The following is an 18,676-nucleotide window of genomic DNA, read 5'->3' as shown; positions in this document are numbered from 1 at the left end:
AAAAAAAAAAAAAAAGTTAACTGGTAACAGTTTCAAATTCCATATTTCAAATAGCCTTCAAGAAACTACCACTTGTAGGGCTTCCCTGGTGGCGCAGTGGTCGAGAATCTACCTGCCAATACAGGGGACACGGGTTCGAGCCCTGCTCTGGGAAGATCCCACATGCCGCGGAGCAACTAGGTCCGTGAGCCACGAGTACTGAGCCTGCGCGTCTGGAGCCTGTGCTCTGCAACAAGAGAGGCCGCGATAGTCAGAGGCCCGCGCACCGCGATGAAGAGTGGCCCCCACTTGCCGCAACTAGAGAAAGCCCTCGCACAGAAACGAAGACCCAACACAGCCATAAATAAATAAATAAATAATTAATTAATTAAAAAAAAAAAAGAATGATCCATGCTTTAAAAAAAAAAAGAAAGAAACTACCACTTGTCCAGTTTTGGTATAGAATCAAAAAGAGATGTGCATAACTATCTGAAAAGATTATGAAAGCACTGTCCCCTCGTCAAGTACGTATCCACGTGAAACCAGACTTTCTTCCTTTACATCAATAAAAACAACATATTGTAGCAGATGAAATGCAAAGGCAGGTAAGAATGCAGCTGTCTTCTGGTAAGCCAGACATTAAAGAAACTTACAAAACTGTAAAACACCACCACTTGTTCCATTTTTGAGAATACAGTTATTTTTCATTAAAAACACATCGCTTACATTAACATGGAATGAGCTGTTACTTTTAAGTGAATTAATAAATATTTTTAAATGTTCCTGTTTTTAATTTCTAATACAGTAAACATTGAGAGATTTTCTAAAAATTCTTTGAGGGCCACGGTATTTAAGAGTGTAAAGGGGTTCTGAGACCAAAAGGTTTGAGAACTCTTCATCTATACAAGGGAATGAAGAGCAATAAAAATGGGAAATATGTGGATAAATATTGCTAACCATTTTTAATTACTTTAAAAGATAACTGGCTGCTGAGGGTGAAAGTAACTTATCTGGGGCTGTAATGAAATGAATGACAACAGTGGCACAAAGGCCAAAAGGGGAAAAGACATTTCTGATCTTATTTGTGAAATGCTATCACTTTATTTGAAGGCAGACTATGAAAACCTGAAGATGAAATTTGTAAACCCTGAAGCAGCCCCCCCAAAAATACTGGAGACGAAATGGAGTAAAAACGCCGAATCCAAAATATGCCAGAAAAGAAGGAAGACAGAGAAAAGATACAGAAGGGAGACAAGATGTAAAACCCAGACGTCTCCATAATCACGTGAAATGCAATTAAGTTGAACACTCCAAGGTAAGGCCCAGGTGGACTACAGGGTCCCCGTAAGAAACTCGCTTTAAATAGAAAGATAAGTCGGGCACACACTGGCCACGCCAAGGCCGGAGGCAAGGATTGTCACCTGTGATAAAGAGACATTGCACGACCACAAAAGGACAGAAAAATCCTAAACACGTATAAATGTAACAACAGACTGAAAATACACAAAGCAAAATCTGACACAACCAAAAGGTTAAACAGACAAAATCCCTGCTGGAGATGAACTCTCCTCCCTGGGTGAGTGACTGAGACTCCAGCGACGCAAACACACCCAAACCAACCTGAACTGACACTCACAAAGCACTCCCCTGACAACAGCAGAACACACGGCTTCTTTTCAAGTGCACACGGAACACTCTGCAAGACCACGCAGTGGACCACAAGTCTCGATAAGTCCAGAAGGACTGAAATGAAACCACACAGACTACGCTCTCTGACCTCGACAGAATTCGAAACCAAAACACTAAGGTACCTAGAACCACTCCACCTCCACACATATGAAAACTGAACTACAAACTTCTAGATAATCCATTGCTGAAACGAGAATTCGCAACTAAAACAAAATATTTTAGAGAATGAAGAAAACCACAACACATAAAAATGTGTACAGTGCAGCTAAAGCACTACTCATAGAGGAATTATCAACTTTAAATGTTTATATTAAAATGCAGAAAGGTGCAAAAGAACTAATCTTCTACTCTAACAAACTAGAAAGGAGAGAAAAATAAATTCAAAATAAACAGAAAGAAAAATAATAAAGCAAGAGGAGGAATTAAATAGAAAATTGGAGAAATCAACAAAAACCAAAAGCAGATTTTTTAGAAGATTAATGAAGTTGATAAACCAGACCAACAAAGGGAAGAAAAAAAGAAATTACAGAGCAGGAAACAAGAGGGGACATCACTACAGATCATAATACACTAAAAGGATGATAAAGAAATATGAATATGCCAATAGAGTCAAAGATTTAAATAAAATTGACAAATTCCTTAAAAGTCACAAAATTAAACAGAAATCCTAAACACCTTATAAGTACACTAAAGAAACTGAATTCATAATTGAAACCTTCCAAGAAAACTCCAGGCCCAGATGGCTTCACCAGTGACTCCAACAAAGATTTAAGGACAAAATAATACTAGTAATACTAATAATACAAAAAGTGTTTCACAAAAGGAAGGAGGGAATACTTCCCAGCTCTTTTTTTGACACCCGCATTATCCTGGCACCCAAACAATAAAAACACATTACAAGAATATATACCTTGGAAAGCACTGGATCCCTAAATCTTTATACACATAAAATATTCTTGAAACTCATTAAGACAAACCACCTCATTAAAAATTGGGCAAAATACGTGAACACCTAACAAGATACACAGAAACATCTTCAGTCATTAAAGAAATGCAAATTAAACCCATGACATACCTCTACACATCCACCCAAACGGCTGAAACCGGAAGACTGACGATACCAAGTGTCAGCGGAACGTGGAACACTGGAATTCTCCTGTCTCGCTAGTGGGAGCCTAAGATGGCACGCAGTCACTTCAGAGAACACCTGGACAGTTTCTTCTAAAGGTAAACTGATCGTCATGTGACCCAGCAACTCACTCCTAAGTATTTACTCAAAGAGATGAAAATGTATCCGCACATCAAGACTTGTGCACAAATGTTCCCAGAAGCTCTATGCGTAACAGACAAAACCAGAAACAACCCGAGTGCCCATCAACAGGTGAACGGATAAACAAGCCGTAGTGCATTCGTGCCGTGGAACCCCACCGAGTTTCAAAAGCACCAAACTACTGATGGACACGATGACGTGGATCCACTTCAAAAACACGGTAGTAGTCAGTGAAAGACACAAAAAGAGTACCTACCACGTGACTCCATCTAACTGCAACGAGCGCAGAGGAACTGCTTTTGGACGACGGAAACGTTACCTTGACTGCGAATGCTAAACATATGTAGTCACTTGTCGACACTCAAGGAACTGGGTCCATTTATCGTATATAAAACATGTTTGGGCAAAGCTGGGGAGTGTTTTTAGTAAACGACTCAAGCTACTGGCTGGGCGTCCATAAAAAATAAAGAGCCAGAGCAAGATGGTTCGCGGGAAAACTCCCGGGACACAGAGGAGATGACCCAGCCACACTCACACAGGGCGAGGACGCCGGCGGATGGCTCGGGCGGCCCCAACCCCAGGGAGCGACTTGGGCCCCCAGGGTGACTGATCACCCGAGGAGGGAGGGGCTGGTTCAGAGGGCGTGGTGTGGGAAGGGTAAGCTGCGGCCTTTCTGAGCAGGGCCGGGGGTGCACTGCAAGGACGCACTCCCCACACGACGCACAGGCCAGGGCAGCAGCTGGGCTGGCCCAGTGCCAAGCGGAGGGGTCTCTAAGCGTCTCAGGTGGCAGGCGTGCCATCCAGTCTGCAGCAGGACGGGCCCCCAGATCGATGCCACACAGCAAGAGAAACTCAGAGGCCACCTGACAGGCCTGTCCTGCGAATCCAGAGACGCTGACGGGGATGAGGGCGCCCGCACGCGGAGCCCAGCGTGAGAAGCGACCGCCTGGACAGACCCCACAGGAGAAAGGCAGGCCGGGGCGGGTGTGAGGGGGGCTCACACCTGCCTCAGGTGTGCGCACACAGCCGCGATCCTGGGAACACGGAACCTAGGGACAGAGTTTCCAAGAGACTTCAGCTCTTGTTAGACATCTAAGATTGACGCTGAAGAGAAAACTCACCAACGTCAAACCTCCCCAGAGCCCAAACCTCATTCAACGTGCAGCAATTTTCTGTGGAGAGAAAACGCATCAGCGTGAGGATGGAGGGAAGGTCTCCAGGCCCGGTTGGAAGCCTGTCAGGCGACAGCGTCCACAGTGGAGAGGCCGCGGGGAGCTAAGGTCCCATCACAGCTCAGGGAAGGCACGTGAGCAGAGACCCGCCGAAGGCACAGAGGCGGGAGCACGTCTCACCCTGCACCAGAGGACCCTCCCCTGAGAGGAGCCCCAGGAAGGAGCGACTGCGGGGATCCCGCCCTTGACGGGACCGTGGGGAGACCCTGCAGGACAGCAGCGGGTGCAGAGGCCAGAGCACCCACCTGAAGGAAAAGCCTCCTAACGGAGAAACTGAAACTCACACGGATGCTACGGAAACAGCGAAACATGGAGCACGTGGAATAAAAACATAAATGCTGGGCAAGCGAAAAAGGATCATGAAGAGCTGACGCCAGCATTAACTCCTGGGAGAATGGAGCGCGGCACGAGAAGGGGCGCGAGCTGTGACAAAGCCACACACTGTCAGCACAGCGTCAGGTGCGACTGCGGACCTGGCCACGGCGGCCACGTGACCACGCCAAGCGGTGGGGACACCTGTCACAGCAGCAAGTCAGGAGGCGGTGTCCACACGGCAGGGACACCACATGGGGGCAGAAGACACAGCGGTGCTGCCGGGCCGGCCACCAAGTCCCAGGCAAACGGGCCACGAGCACCCGGGAAGCGCCGATGAACACACGGCAAACACCCTGGAAACGGGACGGTCCTGGGCAGGAAGGGGAAGGCACGTTCCCCCACCCCTACCCAAAGAACCCTGGCCAAAACGAATTACCCAAAAGGGAGACAGAGAGCCAGACATACACTCTCTTCCTTAAACTTCAACTTTATCAGCGAGTGAAGCAATAACAGTAAAAGGGGCTAATTTTCACCTCTCAACTCGGCAGGTTTGTTTTTTGTTTGTTTTCTGCGGTACGCGGGCCTCTCACTGTTGTGGCCTCTCCCGTTGCGGAGCACAGGCTCCGGACGCGCAGGCCCAGCGGCCATGGCTCACGGGCCCAGCCGCTCCGCGGCACGTGGGATCTTCCCGGACCGGGGCACGAACCCGTGTCCCCTGCATCGGCAGGCGGACTCCCAACCACTGCGCCACCAGGGAAGCCCGGCAGGTATTTTTTAATAATATCCAGTATATGAGAAGACACAGGCGGAAAAAACACTTACACAGACTAAACAGTACGAGAAAAACGGTACAGTCTTTATGGTCAGAATTTGGCAAAAACTAATCAAAAGCCTTTAAAAATGAACCTCAGCTTAATCTCAACCACTACCCACCAGGAACATGTGGGCGGAAGTCACCGAGATGCTCAGGGAGACGGCTGCTTATTGCGGGAGGGGACAGCTCGGCCCCGACACGTCGAGACCACGGCAGGCGGGAGGGTGGGCGGCCTCAGAATGGCCGAGCCATACTCACCACATCTCACCAAACGCAAACCTCAGCCTACGGTCAAGTGCCTGGAAGACCTCAACTGTGCCTTTAAGTATGGAGGTTACACCCAGATAAATACAAACTATGGGAAGTTAGTACACTTCACTGCAGAACACTACGTGTGCAGGTGGCAGGGCCATGGGGAATTTTCGCTTTCTTCTGTTGCTCATCCGTGTTTTCTAAATGTCTATAATAACCATGCCATTCCTTTGATAAGGGGGAAAGAATCAGTACAAGTTGTTAAAGGAAAAGAAAATCTGAACCTGTGGCCACAGGAAAGGAGCTCGGGCTCGGATCACACCCGGGCTCCCGTGGAAATATCACTTCAGAACATCATTTTTTTTAACCAAATCCCCGTGGGACGCTTCCCGCATGTACTACTATGTGAAGCCAGGGCACGAGGATGAGGAGGTGTCGCCACCGGGACGCGACCTCGTGGCCACCGGGCAGCTCCCGAGTCCCACCAGGACCAGAGGCTCCACAGGAGTCCTAGAAAAGCCCTCCACCTCGCTGCGGGGTCAGAGGGTGAAGGCGGTCTGCTCATCCACTCGATGCCCCGGACCCACACGAGGGAGGAAACCAAGTAGAGAGCAGGGCGGCATCACCGCGACGAGGCGGCCGTCCAAGGGAGCAGCACGTGGACTCTGCCAGGCTCTGCTGCGTTCTTCAACTAATCCCACGGCCATGGACGTTCACCTCACCTCTGATAAAGCCCTCACGTGGCAGGGAATACATGTGCAAACTGTCTAACGAAATAACTCCAAATTTCCTGCATGTGATACAACTCTGCAAGGAGCTGCTCCACGTTCCATTTCCTCTGCTTAATAAAGTGTCCCTAATGGAATACCTTTCGGCAAATGAGGAGGCTTAATAACCAAAGGGCTTTGGTCAGGTAATCCTCTAATCACACACCATGAAAAATGAACATTCTTTATGAAGACTGTATAGAGAGGCACATTGTAAGCTTCGAAACATAAAGGAAAATCACAGCATTTAGGAAGGTACCATTTTTCTCTTCATCAAAATGCCTTCTAAACTGAGATCTCCATGACGCACGTACGTGCTTGAGATAAAAATAAAACGAATTTACTAACGTGCGCCACCAGCACACCTGTGCTTTCTACAGGCCCGTGCTGCTCCCCTCTGTCTGAACCACAGTGGACACACGTCCGAGGCCGCTGCTGGGACAGGGTCACAGCAGGACACACAGGAGGGCGCTGCTCTCAGGGGGAAGAGGACCCACAGTCAAGGAGCACCCCGGCCACTCATGCTGCTCGCCCCCGTTCCGGGCAGGGCCCCAGCGCTCACCTTGTTGACCCAGAAGACCATGGCGTCCTCAAGGTCGTAGGGAAGCTCTTTCGAGGCACTGAACGTGGAGAAGCGCTTGACGCTGGCCACCACCTTCTCAATGCTGATCATCTCCACGGTGTAGGCCATCATGAGTGCGTCCACCATCGCCATGTGGGCGCTCTGGGGGCAGAGGCAGCAGTCAGTCACCCAACCTTGCCTTTCCACCCCGGGTCAACGCAGAGACCCTCCCTAGACCCACAGCTGAGCGCCTCCGTTGTCTGTCTTCCTCTGCATCTAAGGAGGCACTCAGATCTCTACTTGTACGTGACCCCCACTTCCTCATCTCTGACGACCCCGTGAGAGCCTGGGGCTTCCCTACTGCTCAGCTGTGGGCCAAGGTACAAGGGGCGAAGAGACGTGCCTGAGGCCCCATGACCACCACAGGCCCCTGGGGCCGTCAGGGGCCCGGCACACTGAGCTCACGCCAGGCCTTCGAGCCCTTTCTTCCCAGAACCAGTAACGTCCCCTCGATCCACAACACACATCCACCAAGGCCAAGAGCGAAAAGCCACAGAACGCAGAGCGCCTGAGAACGGCCAAAGCTTAAAGCCACGTGGGAGTTGCCACAGCGGCGTAGACCTGGGGCAGCCTGGGAAAGTCACACTGGTGGCATGGCTTTCCGAGAAAGCTGCGGGGAGACGCTCGGGGAGGAAAGGTGCATTTCCTTCTTTATTTTGGCACAAAAATACTTAGAAGATACACGTGAAACAACCTAAGAGGGTGGGCTCGACAATTCTACGGCACAACACGTGCAAAAAGTTTGCTCCCCGTGAGAAAAAGCCGACAGGCTGCTCCCTCCCCCTTTTCCAAATCAGCCCCTGGCCTGCGGAGAGAAGGTGCTCTCGAACCCTGAACTTTTGGGGTGACTGCTGCGCCACAGGGGGACAGCGGCAGCCCACCAGCCGCCCCCGCCCGCCGCCCAGGCCACTCACCATCTTTATGGGCGCGTGGCTGAGATCGGGCTCCGTCACGGGGGTGTCGTCACTCTCCATCACGTAAATCCCTTTCCGGGACAGGGCCTGGATGACAGCCTGGTGTCCCTGCAGAGCGGCCACCTGGTCCCCTCTGAGGATGAGGCCGCAGACGCGGCAGTACAGCTCGCTGGACAGCAGCAGCCTGATGACCGGGGGCTTGACGTGCTCCTGCTCGTACTGGTCGATGTAGAAGGGGTCCCTGAGGTCCTCCGGGATGTCATCTGCACGGGGGAGAGACCGCCGCGTGAGCACGATGGCACCCCCACTCTCTCCACACACGGCTCAGGGCCGACGGCACACAGATGACGGACAGAGGGGCTGTGAACAACGACAGGCAACTAACCACGTGCGAGACCCCGGCTACTCGGCAAGCGCTGCTCTCCTCCACCAGCAGAGGCGAGCAAGCCACGCACAGCACTGGGCAACGCCACCGCCTGACCCCCACGAGCATCTCTCCCGACGCAGGAGAGCAAGGAGCAGGTGTGGGAGCCGGAGGGGGCTCGTGGGCCGAAGGGAGGCCAGGACCGCGCACAGCCAGGCCACACCGAGCACCCGGCACCAGCCCTGGGGAGGGAGCCAGGTGCATCCCCGTCTGCTGTCAAATCCCATGATTTCAAGGCCAGACGCCAGGTCTTTAGAGGAAAGCTCCAGGCCTGCCGCTGCTGCGACAACCAGGCCGGAACCGCAGCCGTGAGCCTCTGCGCATCTTTGGACCGGGCAGCACAAAACGATATGAGCCATGTTACCAAGCATCCCCTCGATCCCATCAAGTCAAGACTTCTGTCCCTACGTCACAAATGAGGAAACTGAGGCACAGAGAAAGTCAGCAACGTGCCCAAGGCCACGAGAGTCAGAAACCAACGATGAACCCAGCGTGGTCCACGGCATCCACACCGCTTCCCATACACACCCCCGCCGCGTGTGCAAAGCTTTCCCGGCGGCTGCGACAGGCTCCCCCCCGCCGTCCTTCACGCTTGCTCTGCAAGCTGTCAACCACTGTCCCCCAAAGGGGGAACTCTGCAGTCCAGTCCAGCTGCACCTCACTTTGCTGCGCTCTGCGGACACTGTGTTTTCTCCAGGTTGAAGGTCTGGGGGAAGCCTGCGCCTAGCCAGTCTCTGAGCTCCATTTTTCCAGCAGCATTTGCTCACTTTGTGTCTGTGTGCCATTTTAGTAACTCTTGCAGTTTTCAAACTTTCTCATTACTACTATATTTGTTAAGGTGTTCTGCAGTCTATTGTAACTGGAATTTCGTAGCAAGAGTGTTTTGGGTTTTTTTTTCTTTTTTTGGCTGAGTTGGGTCTTCGTTGCTGCACACGGGCTTTCTCTAGTTGCGGCGAGCGGGGGCTACTCTTTGTTGCGGTGCGCGGGCTTCTCATTGCAGTGGCTTCTCTTGTGGAGCACAGGCTCTAGGCGCATAGGCTTCAGTAGCTGTGGCACGTGGGCTCCGTAGTTGTGGCTTGCAGGCTCTAGAGCACAGGTTCAGTAGTTGTGGCGCACAGGCTAAGTTGCTCCCCGGCATGTGGGATCTTCCCGGACCAGGGCTCGAACCCGTGTCCCCTGCACTGGCAGGTGGATTCTTAACCACGGCGCCACGAGGGAAGTCCCCAACAGAGTGTTTTTAACGCAGCCGTGTATGTCTTTTAGACATAACGCTGCTGCACACCTGATAGACTACAGTCCAGTGTAAACGTCAGGTTCAGATGCACCAGGAAACCAGACCTCCGTGCGACTCGCTCGGCCGTGCGGCCTGGGGCTGAGCCCGGGTCTCTGCTCTCTCACTCCGCCCCACCCCCACCCCGGCCACCCCCGTGGCGCCCACGCTCAGGCCACACCTCGAGGTGACCCCACCCAGGAGCGCGGACAGTGCTCACTCAGCACAGGGGGCCACCTTCTCCGTCGGCGGGGAGCAGGGGGGACCCACGCCGGGAGTCAGGGCAGGACCCGGACGCAGCTGGCTGGGAAGTGAGCCTGGGAGGGAGGCAGGGTCACCTCCGGGGACAGCGCCGGGACCCGCCCCTCCCCGCTCACCCTCCGGCTCGCTCGCCCTCCCGTCTCCCGACACGGGCGGGGGCACGGCCATCCCACTGCCCAGGGGCCCTCGGTCAGCAGCCGCAACGGCGCAAGGACCCGTGTGGGTGTCACCGCCAAGCGCTGAGCCGGACCGAGCTGGTGGGACAGTGGCCTGAGGACGCTGCCTTGGGGACACAGGTGTGAGGCGCGGCTGTCTGAGGGCCACTGTCATTCAGCAGAAACATCAGGAGACAAAGCAAGCGCGGTCCTGCAGCTGTGGCCGCAGCCCTCGAGGCTCAGGACTCTGAAGCAGGCCTGCTGGGAAGGCCGCGAGAAGGGCTAGAGGATGCAGACAAGACTACAGTTAAAACAGGGTCGGCGCTCCACGCGGAAGAAGGAACAGGGCGCCAGCTGGTCGGGTGAACAGAGGATTGGAGCTAGAGGACAGCATGTGCGCTGAGAACAGGACCCGAGCACGTCAGCCTGGCCTTGACCAGGTGCGCCTCTCACCTGGCCGGTCAGAATCCCGGCCTCAAGTGCAAACCATGGACACTACGAAGGCCTGTCTCCGGGGTTGGGAGAGGACTGAATCAAAACGTACGTGTAAGTCACCACGCTACGAGCGGAGCCTGGAGCGCGACAAAACTCACGGAAGTATTAGTTATCAATTTTATTATCAATCAGGCTAAAAAGACGGCCAAGGAAGCACTCCTCCTGTTGCTGTCACACGTTGTCCCATCCTGTCTACCAAGGCCACATGACTCACGGGGGGGGGGGACGGAGACGTGGCAGCACATGGGGGGGTGGGCAAGGACCCCCAGGTAGGCGCCAACCCCAACCTGAAGCCCGAGACGGGTTCCAACCCAGTCTGAGGAAAACCACGACGGCAAGCCTCCACGACACAGCAGGGCAGTGAGCCTCACCACCTGAGAGCTCCAAAACCACAGCAGTGTCCGGGCCACCCCAGACCAACTAAGCCAGAATGTCCTGTGGGCTCACAGGCAGAAACATCCGTACCCGAGAATCCACTAGACGGGCTGCAGAGGCGGCTGACAGGCTCCGTCGAGAAGTCCCCTACTTACACACTCTGGCTGTGGAAACAGGCACTCACAGAGGGCTTCTAACTCTGGAGCCCTGCCCGCACCCCACCCTTCACTGGAGATGCCAGACAGAAGGGAAAGAAAACAGCCAGCAGCTGGCCCCACCGGGCACAGCCCAGTGAGTCTCCTCCCCTACACCAGGCGAGCTCCAGAACAAAACCATATCCCAGCGGTGGCGGGAGAGGTGGGCGCCACGGGCGCTTCCCCCCTTTGCTGAGGCAGGCTCGGTTGTGGGAAACACACAGGCTTGGCTTCTAGTCAACAAGCCAGGAAGAGAGACCCCTGGGAACCCCGGGAGAGGGGGTGGGGGACCACAGAGAAGAGGGGGTGGATAAGGGATCCTGAACCCGTGTACACTGTCCTGGTGACCCCAAGTGGCCCATGTGTGACAGACCCAGAGAACCGAACTGACCTTGGAACCACTGCCCACACATGGCCAAACAGACTTCTGGTCTGAACTTAACGGGGTTTACTGCAACCCAGCTGCTAGCAAAGCACCTAAAACCACAAGCATCACCCAAAAGATTTCAGCAGAAACAGGCTCACAGCATAAGATTCTAAGTGCCCAGGACAGGGGCTCCCCTGGTGGCGCAGTGGTTGGGAGTCCACCTGCTGATGCAGGGGACACGGGTTCGTGCCCCGGTCCGGGAGGATCCCTCGTGCCGCGGAGCAGCTGGGCCCGTGAGCCATGGCCGCTGAGCCTACGTGTCCGGAGTCTGTGCTCCGCAGCGGGAGAGGCCACAACAGTGAGAGGCCCGCGTACCGCAAAAAAAAAAAAAAAAAAAAAAAAAAAAAGAAAAGAATCTGCCTGCCAATGCAGGGGACACGGGTTCGAGCCCTGATGCGGTAAGGTCCCACATGCCGCGAAGCAACTAAGCCCTCGCACCACAACTACTGAGCCTGCGCTCTAGAGCCCGCAAGCCACAACTACTGAGCCCGCGCACCACAACTACTGAAGCCCGCGTGCCTAGAGCCTGTGCTCTGAAACAAAAGAAGCCACCGCAGTGAGAAGCATGTGCACCGCAACAAAGAGTAGCCCCCGCTCGCCACAACTAGAGAGAGCCCGCGCACAGCGACCAAGACCCAATGCAGCCAAAAATAATTAATTTTTTAAAAAAAATGTCCAGGACACAATCCATAAGTGCTCAACACATAAAGACAGGAAAACGTGACCAATTCTCAGGGGAAAAGAGAGTCAACAGACGCCAACCCTGAGATGACCCAGATGTTAGAATTACTGAAGACTTTAAAACAAGGCCCCACGAGGCCCTCTTGAAACAAACGGAAAGATATGTTATTAACAGAGAAATAAAAACTATTAAAAAAAAAAAACCAAACCTTCAGAACTGCAAAATACCGTTAACAAAAAATTCAATGACAGATTCAAAAGATGAACAAAACAGAAGCGGACTCACAGATAGAACAAACTAGTGGTTACCAGTGGTGGGGGAGAGGAGGGTACAAACAACTGGGTGTGACGAAGGCTCAAGGATGTGTTGTACAATGCAGGGAATCTAGCTGATACTTTGTAATAATTGTAAATGGAAAGTAAACTTTAAAAAAGAAATAAAAATTAAGAAATAAAATTTAAAATAATTAAGTTATTAATAAAAATTAAGAAATAAAAATTAAATTAAAAAAAAAGGCAAACCAAACAACAGAGGAAAGAGCCAGTGAACTTGAAGACAGATCAACAGAAGAAAATCTACCTGAAGAGCAGAGGGAAAATCAACAGAATGAAAGGCAGAACCTAAGGGAGCTGTGGGACAACATCAAAAGATTTAGTAATTACGTTACTGCAGAAGGGAGATGGGTACAGAAAAAGCATTTGAATAAATAATGCCTAGAATCTCCCCATATTTGGTAAGAAACCAATTTACAGGCTTAGGAACCAACTTGAAGGAAACCAGGTCCACACACTTCATAATCAAATGGCTGAAAACCAAGGATGAAATAACGGGCCCTCGGGACCCCTAACCGGAGGTATCAGCCAGACTTTCAATGACCATGCTTAAAACAATGAAACGAAAACAGATAAGACTAAGGATTCTGGCAGAAAAGTGGAAATTATTTTTTAAAAAAGAGACAAAAGAACTTGGCAGATTTGAAAAAGAACCAAGTAGGAATTCCAGAGCAGAAAAATACAGTAACTAAACTGAATTTCCACACTGGATTGCTGAATAGCACATTACACACAGAGAGAAAACACAGCACAGAAGGTAAACGACAAACACCGCTTAGTGTCGCAGGAGTGTGACTGGAGACCCAGAAAGAAAGGAGAGAAAATATGGGGCAGAAACAGTATTCCGACAGATAATGGACAAGCATTTTCCAATACTTGTAAAATTCATGCTTCCCAGAAGGAAGGCAGGAAGGGAGGGAGGGAGAAATCCACACACCAAAGAACATCACAGTGACACCGCTAAATCCACAGACAAAGGAAGAGCGTGCAAAGCGGCCAGAAGGAGCCTCTAGTCAGGACGAGGTGGCACAGATTAGTCCTTCCCCGTCCTCTCTACCAGGCACAACTGTAAACCCTGGAAGGAACTCAAAGGCTACCCAGCAGAGAACTCTGAAAGGTGGACGAGGAAGGCAAGCTGGCTGGGAACCCAGGACTGGCCAAGCACAGCAACAGGGCGTCTTACGACCCCCCCTCAACAAAAGGTGACCCAGGCCTGGTACTTCCTGACCCCCAGCCTGGAAACAGAAGGCAAGCCAAGCGGGCTCATTCCTGCTCCAGGTGGAAGCGGAGTCCCACCTACTACACCAGGCCAGCCTGGCAGAAGCAGCGAGGGAGCGACAGGAAGCCCCACACCCACCTCCACAGGGCACCCACCTGGAAGCGCTCTCCTTCCCCATCAGGCCAGAGACACCCCCACTCATCACCGGGCACCAGGGGAGTCCAGCAGTGCGACCTCAGCACGACGGGCAGCCCAGGAAACACTCTGCATCCCCCAGAGGCAGGGGCGGCCGCCACAGAGAATCCCACCCCACCCAGAGGCGCTCCTTCCGCCTCCTAAAGCAGCGCCCGCAGGGACGGTGGGAAGCCCAGAGGCACCAGACACACCAAGTACAGCAAAACGGTACCACCAGGCTCTGGACATGACACTGCCGCCGGAGCCACAGTCCACAGAGCGGCCAGGACCTGCATGCAGGACCGCAGCAGGGACACTGCTGACGATGACAAAGAAACTTAAGTAGCACCCAGACTCACCTAACATAGAGCCACAATGACCAGGAAGCAAGCAAAGACCGCCTACCATAACCAGAAGCAAGAAAATCATGACCTTAATGAGAAAAGAGAATCGACTGACACCAAGACATTGGAATTATCCGACAAGGGGCTTTAAAACAAGTGTCAAAAACATGGCTCCACAGGCGATCACGAAGTCTCCCGAAATAAACGAAAATTGGGGGAAAAAAAAGTCAGCAAAGGAGTCATAAAAGGAATCAAATATAGAACTGCAAAACAGAGTAACAGACTTTAAAACTCACTAGTCTCAACAGTAAAGTAGAGACGACAGAGGACAGAATCAGTGACCTTGCAGACAGATAAACAGAATTTACCCAATCTGAACAACAGAGAAAATATACTGAAGAAAATAAAATGGACAGAGCCTCAGGGACCTGTGGGAGAATAACAAAAGATCCAATATTCGTATCACTGGAGTCCCAGGAAAGAAAGTGAGCAGGGCTGAAACAATATTTAAGGAAATAATGGCTGAAAACTTCCCAAACATGGCGAAACATATAAACCCACTGATTTCAAGAAACTGAGTGAACCCCAAATAGGCTACACCCAAAAACTCCATGCCAAGACACAGCGTAATTGAACTTGTGGAAACTAAAGACGAAGAAAGTATTTTGGAGCAGCTGTAAAGAAAGGACACGTGAAGGAAAAGGGAACACCAACTCAACTGACAGTGGGTTTCTCCTCTGAGCCACAGAGGCCAGGGGGAAGTGGCACACATTACAAGTGCTTGAGGAAAAGAACTGCCAACCAGATTCCATATCTGGCAAAACTATCCTCAAGGAATGAAGGAGAAATAAAGACATTCACAGACAAAAGAAAACTTAGGGAAAAAAAAATTGTCTCTAGAAAACCTTAAAAGAGGCTAAAGGAGGGGGCTTCCCTGGTGGCGCAGTGGTTGAGAGTCCACCTGCCGATGCAGGGGATGCAGGTTCGTGCCCCGGTCCGGGAAGATCCCACATGCCACGGAGCGGCTGGGCCCATGAGCCATGGCCACTGAGCCTGCGCATCTGGAGCCTGTGCTCCGCAACAGGAGAGGCCCGCGTACCGCAAAAAAAAAAAAAAAAAGTGGGGAGAGCAAAGGAACCTAAATGGAAAAAAGGTTTCCACACCTCACTCAAAATGATAAAACAATACCTGTCAACTGTTGGAAGTCACATATGTATACTGTAATACCCAGAGCAATCACTAAGATAGCTATACAGATATACCCCAAAATGAGATAAATAAATCAAGATGGAATCCTAAAAAACAGTCAAGTAATCCACAAGAAGGCCCCTAAAAACAAAACAAAACCAGGAACAACAGAAAACAAACAGAATAAATAATGTCAGACTTAAACAGTAACAATTACATTAAATGTAAATACTCTAAATACACCGAGTAAAAGACAAAGATTGGCAGAGCAGGTTAAAAACACAACACAACTATATGTGGTTTATAAGCAGCTTACTTCAAATTCAACGATGTAGGTAGACTGAAAGTAAAGGGATAGAGAAGGCTATAACAGGCAAACATTGTTTAAAAAAAAAAACAGGAATAGCTATATTAATATCTGATAAAGTAGAAAGAAAATTACTAGAGACAAAGCGGGACATTACACTAACAGTAAAGGGGTCAATCCACCAAGAAGACTTTACAACCCTTAATGTGTACGCACCAAAGTACAGAGCCTCAGAACTCATTTAAAAAAAAAAAAAAGGACAGAGCTGTAAAGAGAAATAGACACTACATGCATAGTGAGGGACTTAAACATCACCTATCAGAACTGACAGAATTCAGACATAAAATCAACAAGGAGGAAGATCTGAACAACACAACCAATAAAGAGAATCTAACTGACCTGTGTAGAACACTCCACCCAGCAATAGAAAACACCTTTCTTCAAATGCCCACAGAACATTCACCAAAACAGACCTTATCCTGGGCCATAAAACAAACCTTAACAAGTTTAAAAGAACAGAAATCATACAAAGTATGCTATCCTACCATAATGGAACCAGACTAGAAATAATACCTAAAACACAAACAGGAAAATCTCAACAACTGGAAATCACACTTTTAAATAATTCATGAATCAAATAGGAAGTATCAAAGGAAATAAAGAGAGATACATAGAACTGAACGAAAATACAACATACCAACATATGTGGGATGCGGCTAAGGCAGTACCGTATGGAAAATTTATAGCACTAAATGCTTACACTAGAAAAGAGAATAGATCTCAAATCAATAATCCAAGCCCTGGGACTTCCCTGGTGGCACAGTGGTTAAGAATCCACCTGCCAATACAGGGGATACGAGTTCGATCCCTGGTCTGGGAAGATCCCACGTGCCAGGGAGCAACTAAGCCTGTGCGCCACAACTACTGAGCCTGCGCTCTAGAGCCCGTGTGCCACAACTACTGAAGCCCGCGCGCCTAGAGCCCGTGCTCTGAAACGAGAGAAGCCACCGCAATGAGAAGCCCCTGCACTGCAACGAAGAGTAGCCCCCGCTCGTCGCAACTAGAGAAAGCCCATGTGCAGCAACGAAGACCAAATGCAGCCAAAACACAAATAAATACATTTATTAAAAAAAAAAAAAAAAAAGCTCATCATCATTAGTCAGCAGGGAAATGCATACCCAAACCACAATGAGTTATCACAGCCCACCCACTTGAATGGCTACTATTTAAAACACTGACAATGCCATGTGTTGGCAAGGATACAGAGCAACTGCAACTCTCATGCCACACTTTGCTGGTGGACATAAAAAATGACACAGCCACTATGGAAAACAACTGAGCGGTTAAACACACTTATATGACCCAGTAACTCCATGGCCAGGTATTTACCCAAGACAAATGAAAACACATGCCCACACAGACTTGAATATTCACAGCAGCTTTATTCATAGTAGACAAAACTGGAGGCAATCCGAGTGTCCACCAACAACTGAATAAGTATTAAATAAATAAATAAATATGTTTTAAAACGCAACTAAGAAGTCTGCATGCCGCAACTAAAAAAGATCCCGCATGCCACAACGAAGGTCCCACGTGCCACAACGAAGACCCAACACAGCCAAAATAAATGAATGAATGAATAAATTTTTTTAAAAGGTAAGTAAAATGTGGGGAGCCAAACAGTGAAGACTATTAGCAGCCCTAAGCGAAAAGGTCTCTACACATGGATGGGTCTCTAAAATACTAATAAGTAAAGGAAGCCAGACCAAGAATACCTGATGTATGACTAGAGGCACGTGACACTCCAGAAGGACCAACCTAATCTACAGTGACAGGAGCACATCAGTGAGGCTATGGGCGGGGACTGACTGCAGGGGGCTCAAGGAAACCCTCGGGAGGTGATGAAAAGGTCTTACCTTGATTGTGGCCCTGTGCACAGGGGTGTATGCATTTGTTTAAACTCATCAAACTACACTCTTAAAAACGTGTGCATTGGGCTTCCCTGGTGGCGCAGTGGTTGAGAGTCCGCCTGCCGATGCAGGGGACGCGGGTTTGTGCCCCGGTCCGGGAGGATCCCACACGCCACGGAGCGGCTGGGCCCGTGAGCCATGGCCGCTGAGCCTGTGCGTCCAGAGCCTGTGCTCCGCGACGGGAGAGGCCACAGCAGTGAGAGGCCCGCGTACCACAAAAAAAAAAAAAAAAGAAAAGTGTGCATTTTATTGTATGTAAAGTACATCTCAATGAAGTTCGTTTTCTCAAAGGTGCAAAATAAAATTCTTCACTGTATACCCAAAAATGGGCATTAACCCATCCTACAGAGACTTCTCTAAAAAGCCAAGGTTTAATACATCTCTTCCCTCCTGAGAAATCTTCAATGGCTCCCCAATTCACATACAACAAAAACCCCAAATTATCAGCCATTCAAGGCATTCCAAGATCTGGCCCTAGGCGTTCTGTCCAATCTACATGCATCTTACATTCATCTCAACTCTGCAGCAGCTGAGTTCACATTCCACCCCAACTAGAACGCTATGCTTTCCCTTAGCCTGGAGGATGCAGCACTCTCCCCGCCCTCCTTGTCCCGGTTCTCTGTTCCCTCACCTTCACTAGGTTCTTACCCACCTGAGCCGCACACTCGGCTTTACCTTCTTGAATGGAACATTCCAGATTCCCTCAGGGGAGTTTCTCACCCTCCCTTACCTGTTCTGCCGGAGCACTTGCTCCTCTCTCAGGCACTAGTCTCCTTGGCCTTGCATCACAGGTCTACGTTTGCAAGGCCACGGCCAGCACCCTGTGAGCCCTGAGAAGCACGCTGAGGACCCCACAGGCCACAACATACTGTTCAGCTGAACTGATTCAAGTTTACTTTTGCCTGAGTTTGAAATAACTGGAGGACAGTGACTGAGGGATATTTAAGTGAACTAGTTAGCATGGACAATAAGAAAGAGAGGGCTAGGCGAGGGAACACGAAAGAA

General features: G+C 50.5%; 1 protein-coding gene across 8 annotated transcripts in view; it reads right to left on the bottom strand.

Annotated features, from left to right (window-relative positions):
• The window catches only part of CAMSAP1 (calmodulin regulated spectrin associated protein 1), a 54,187-nt gene that overhangs the window by 29,216 nt on the left and 6,295 nt on the right, over window positions 1-18,676 (bottom strand). For all 8 annotated transcript variants that reach the window (XM_060153784.1, XM_060153785.1, XM_060153787.1 and 5 more), the window contains exons 3-4: window positions 7,855-8,117; window positions 6,881-7,042 (exon numbers count right to left, since the gene is read on the bottom strand). In XM_060153784.1, the coding sequence (XP_060009767.1) occupies window positions 6,881-7,042; window positions 7,855-8,117 (425 nt within the window). The remainder of the gene's footprint in view (window positions 1-6,880; window positions 7,043-7,854; window positions 8,118-18,676) is intronic.

The sequence above is a fragment of the Lagenorhynchus albirostris genome, chromosome 7 (assembly GCF_949774975.1).
Source record: "Lagenorhynchus albirostris chromosome 7, mLagAlb1.1, whole genome shotgun sequence".
Lineage (NCBI taxonomy): Eukaryota > Metazoa > Chordata > Mammalia > Artiodactyla > Delphinidae > Lagenorhynchus > Lagenorhynchus albirostris.
This window is presented reverse-complemented; position numbering and strand designations above follow the sequence as displayed.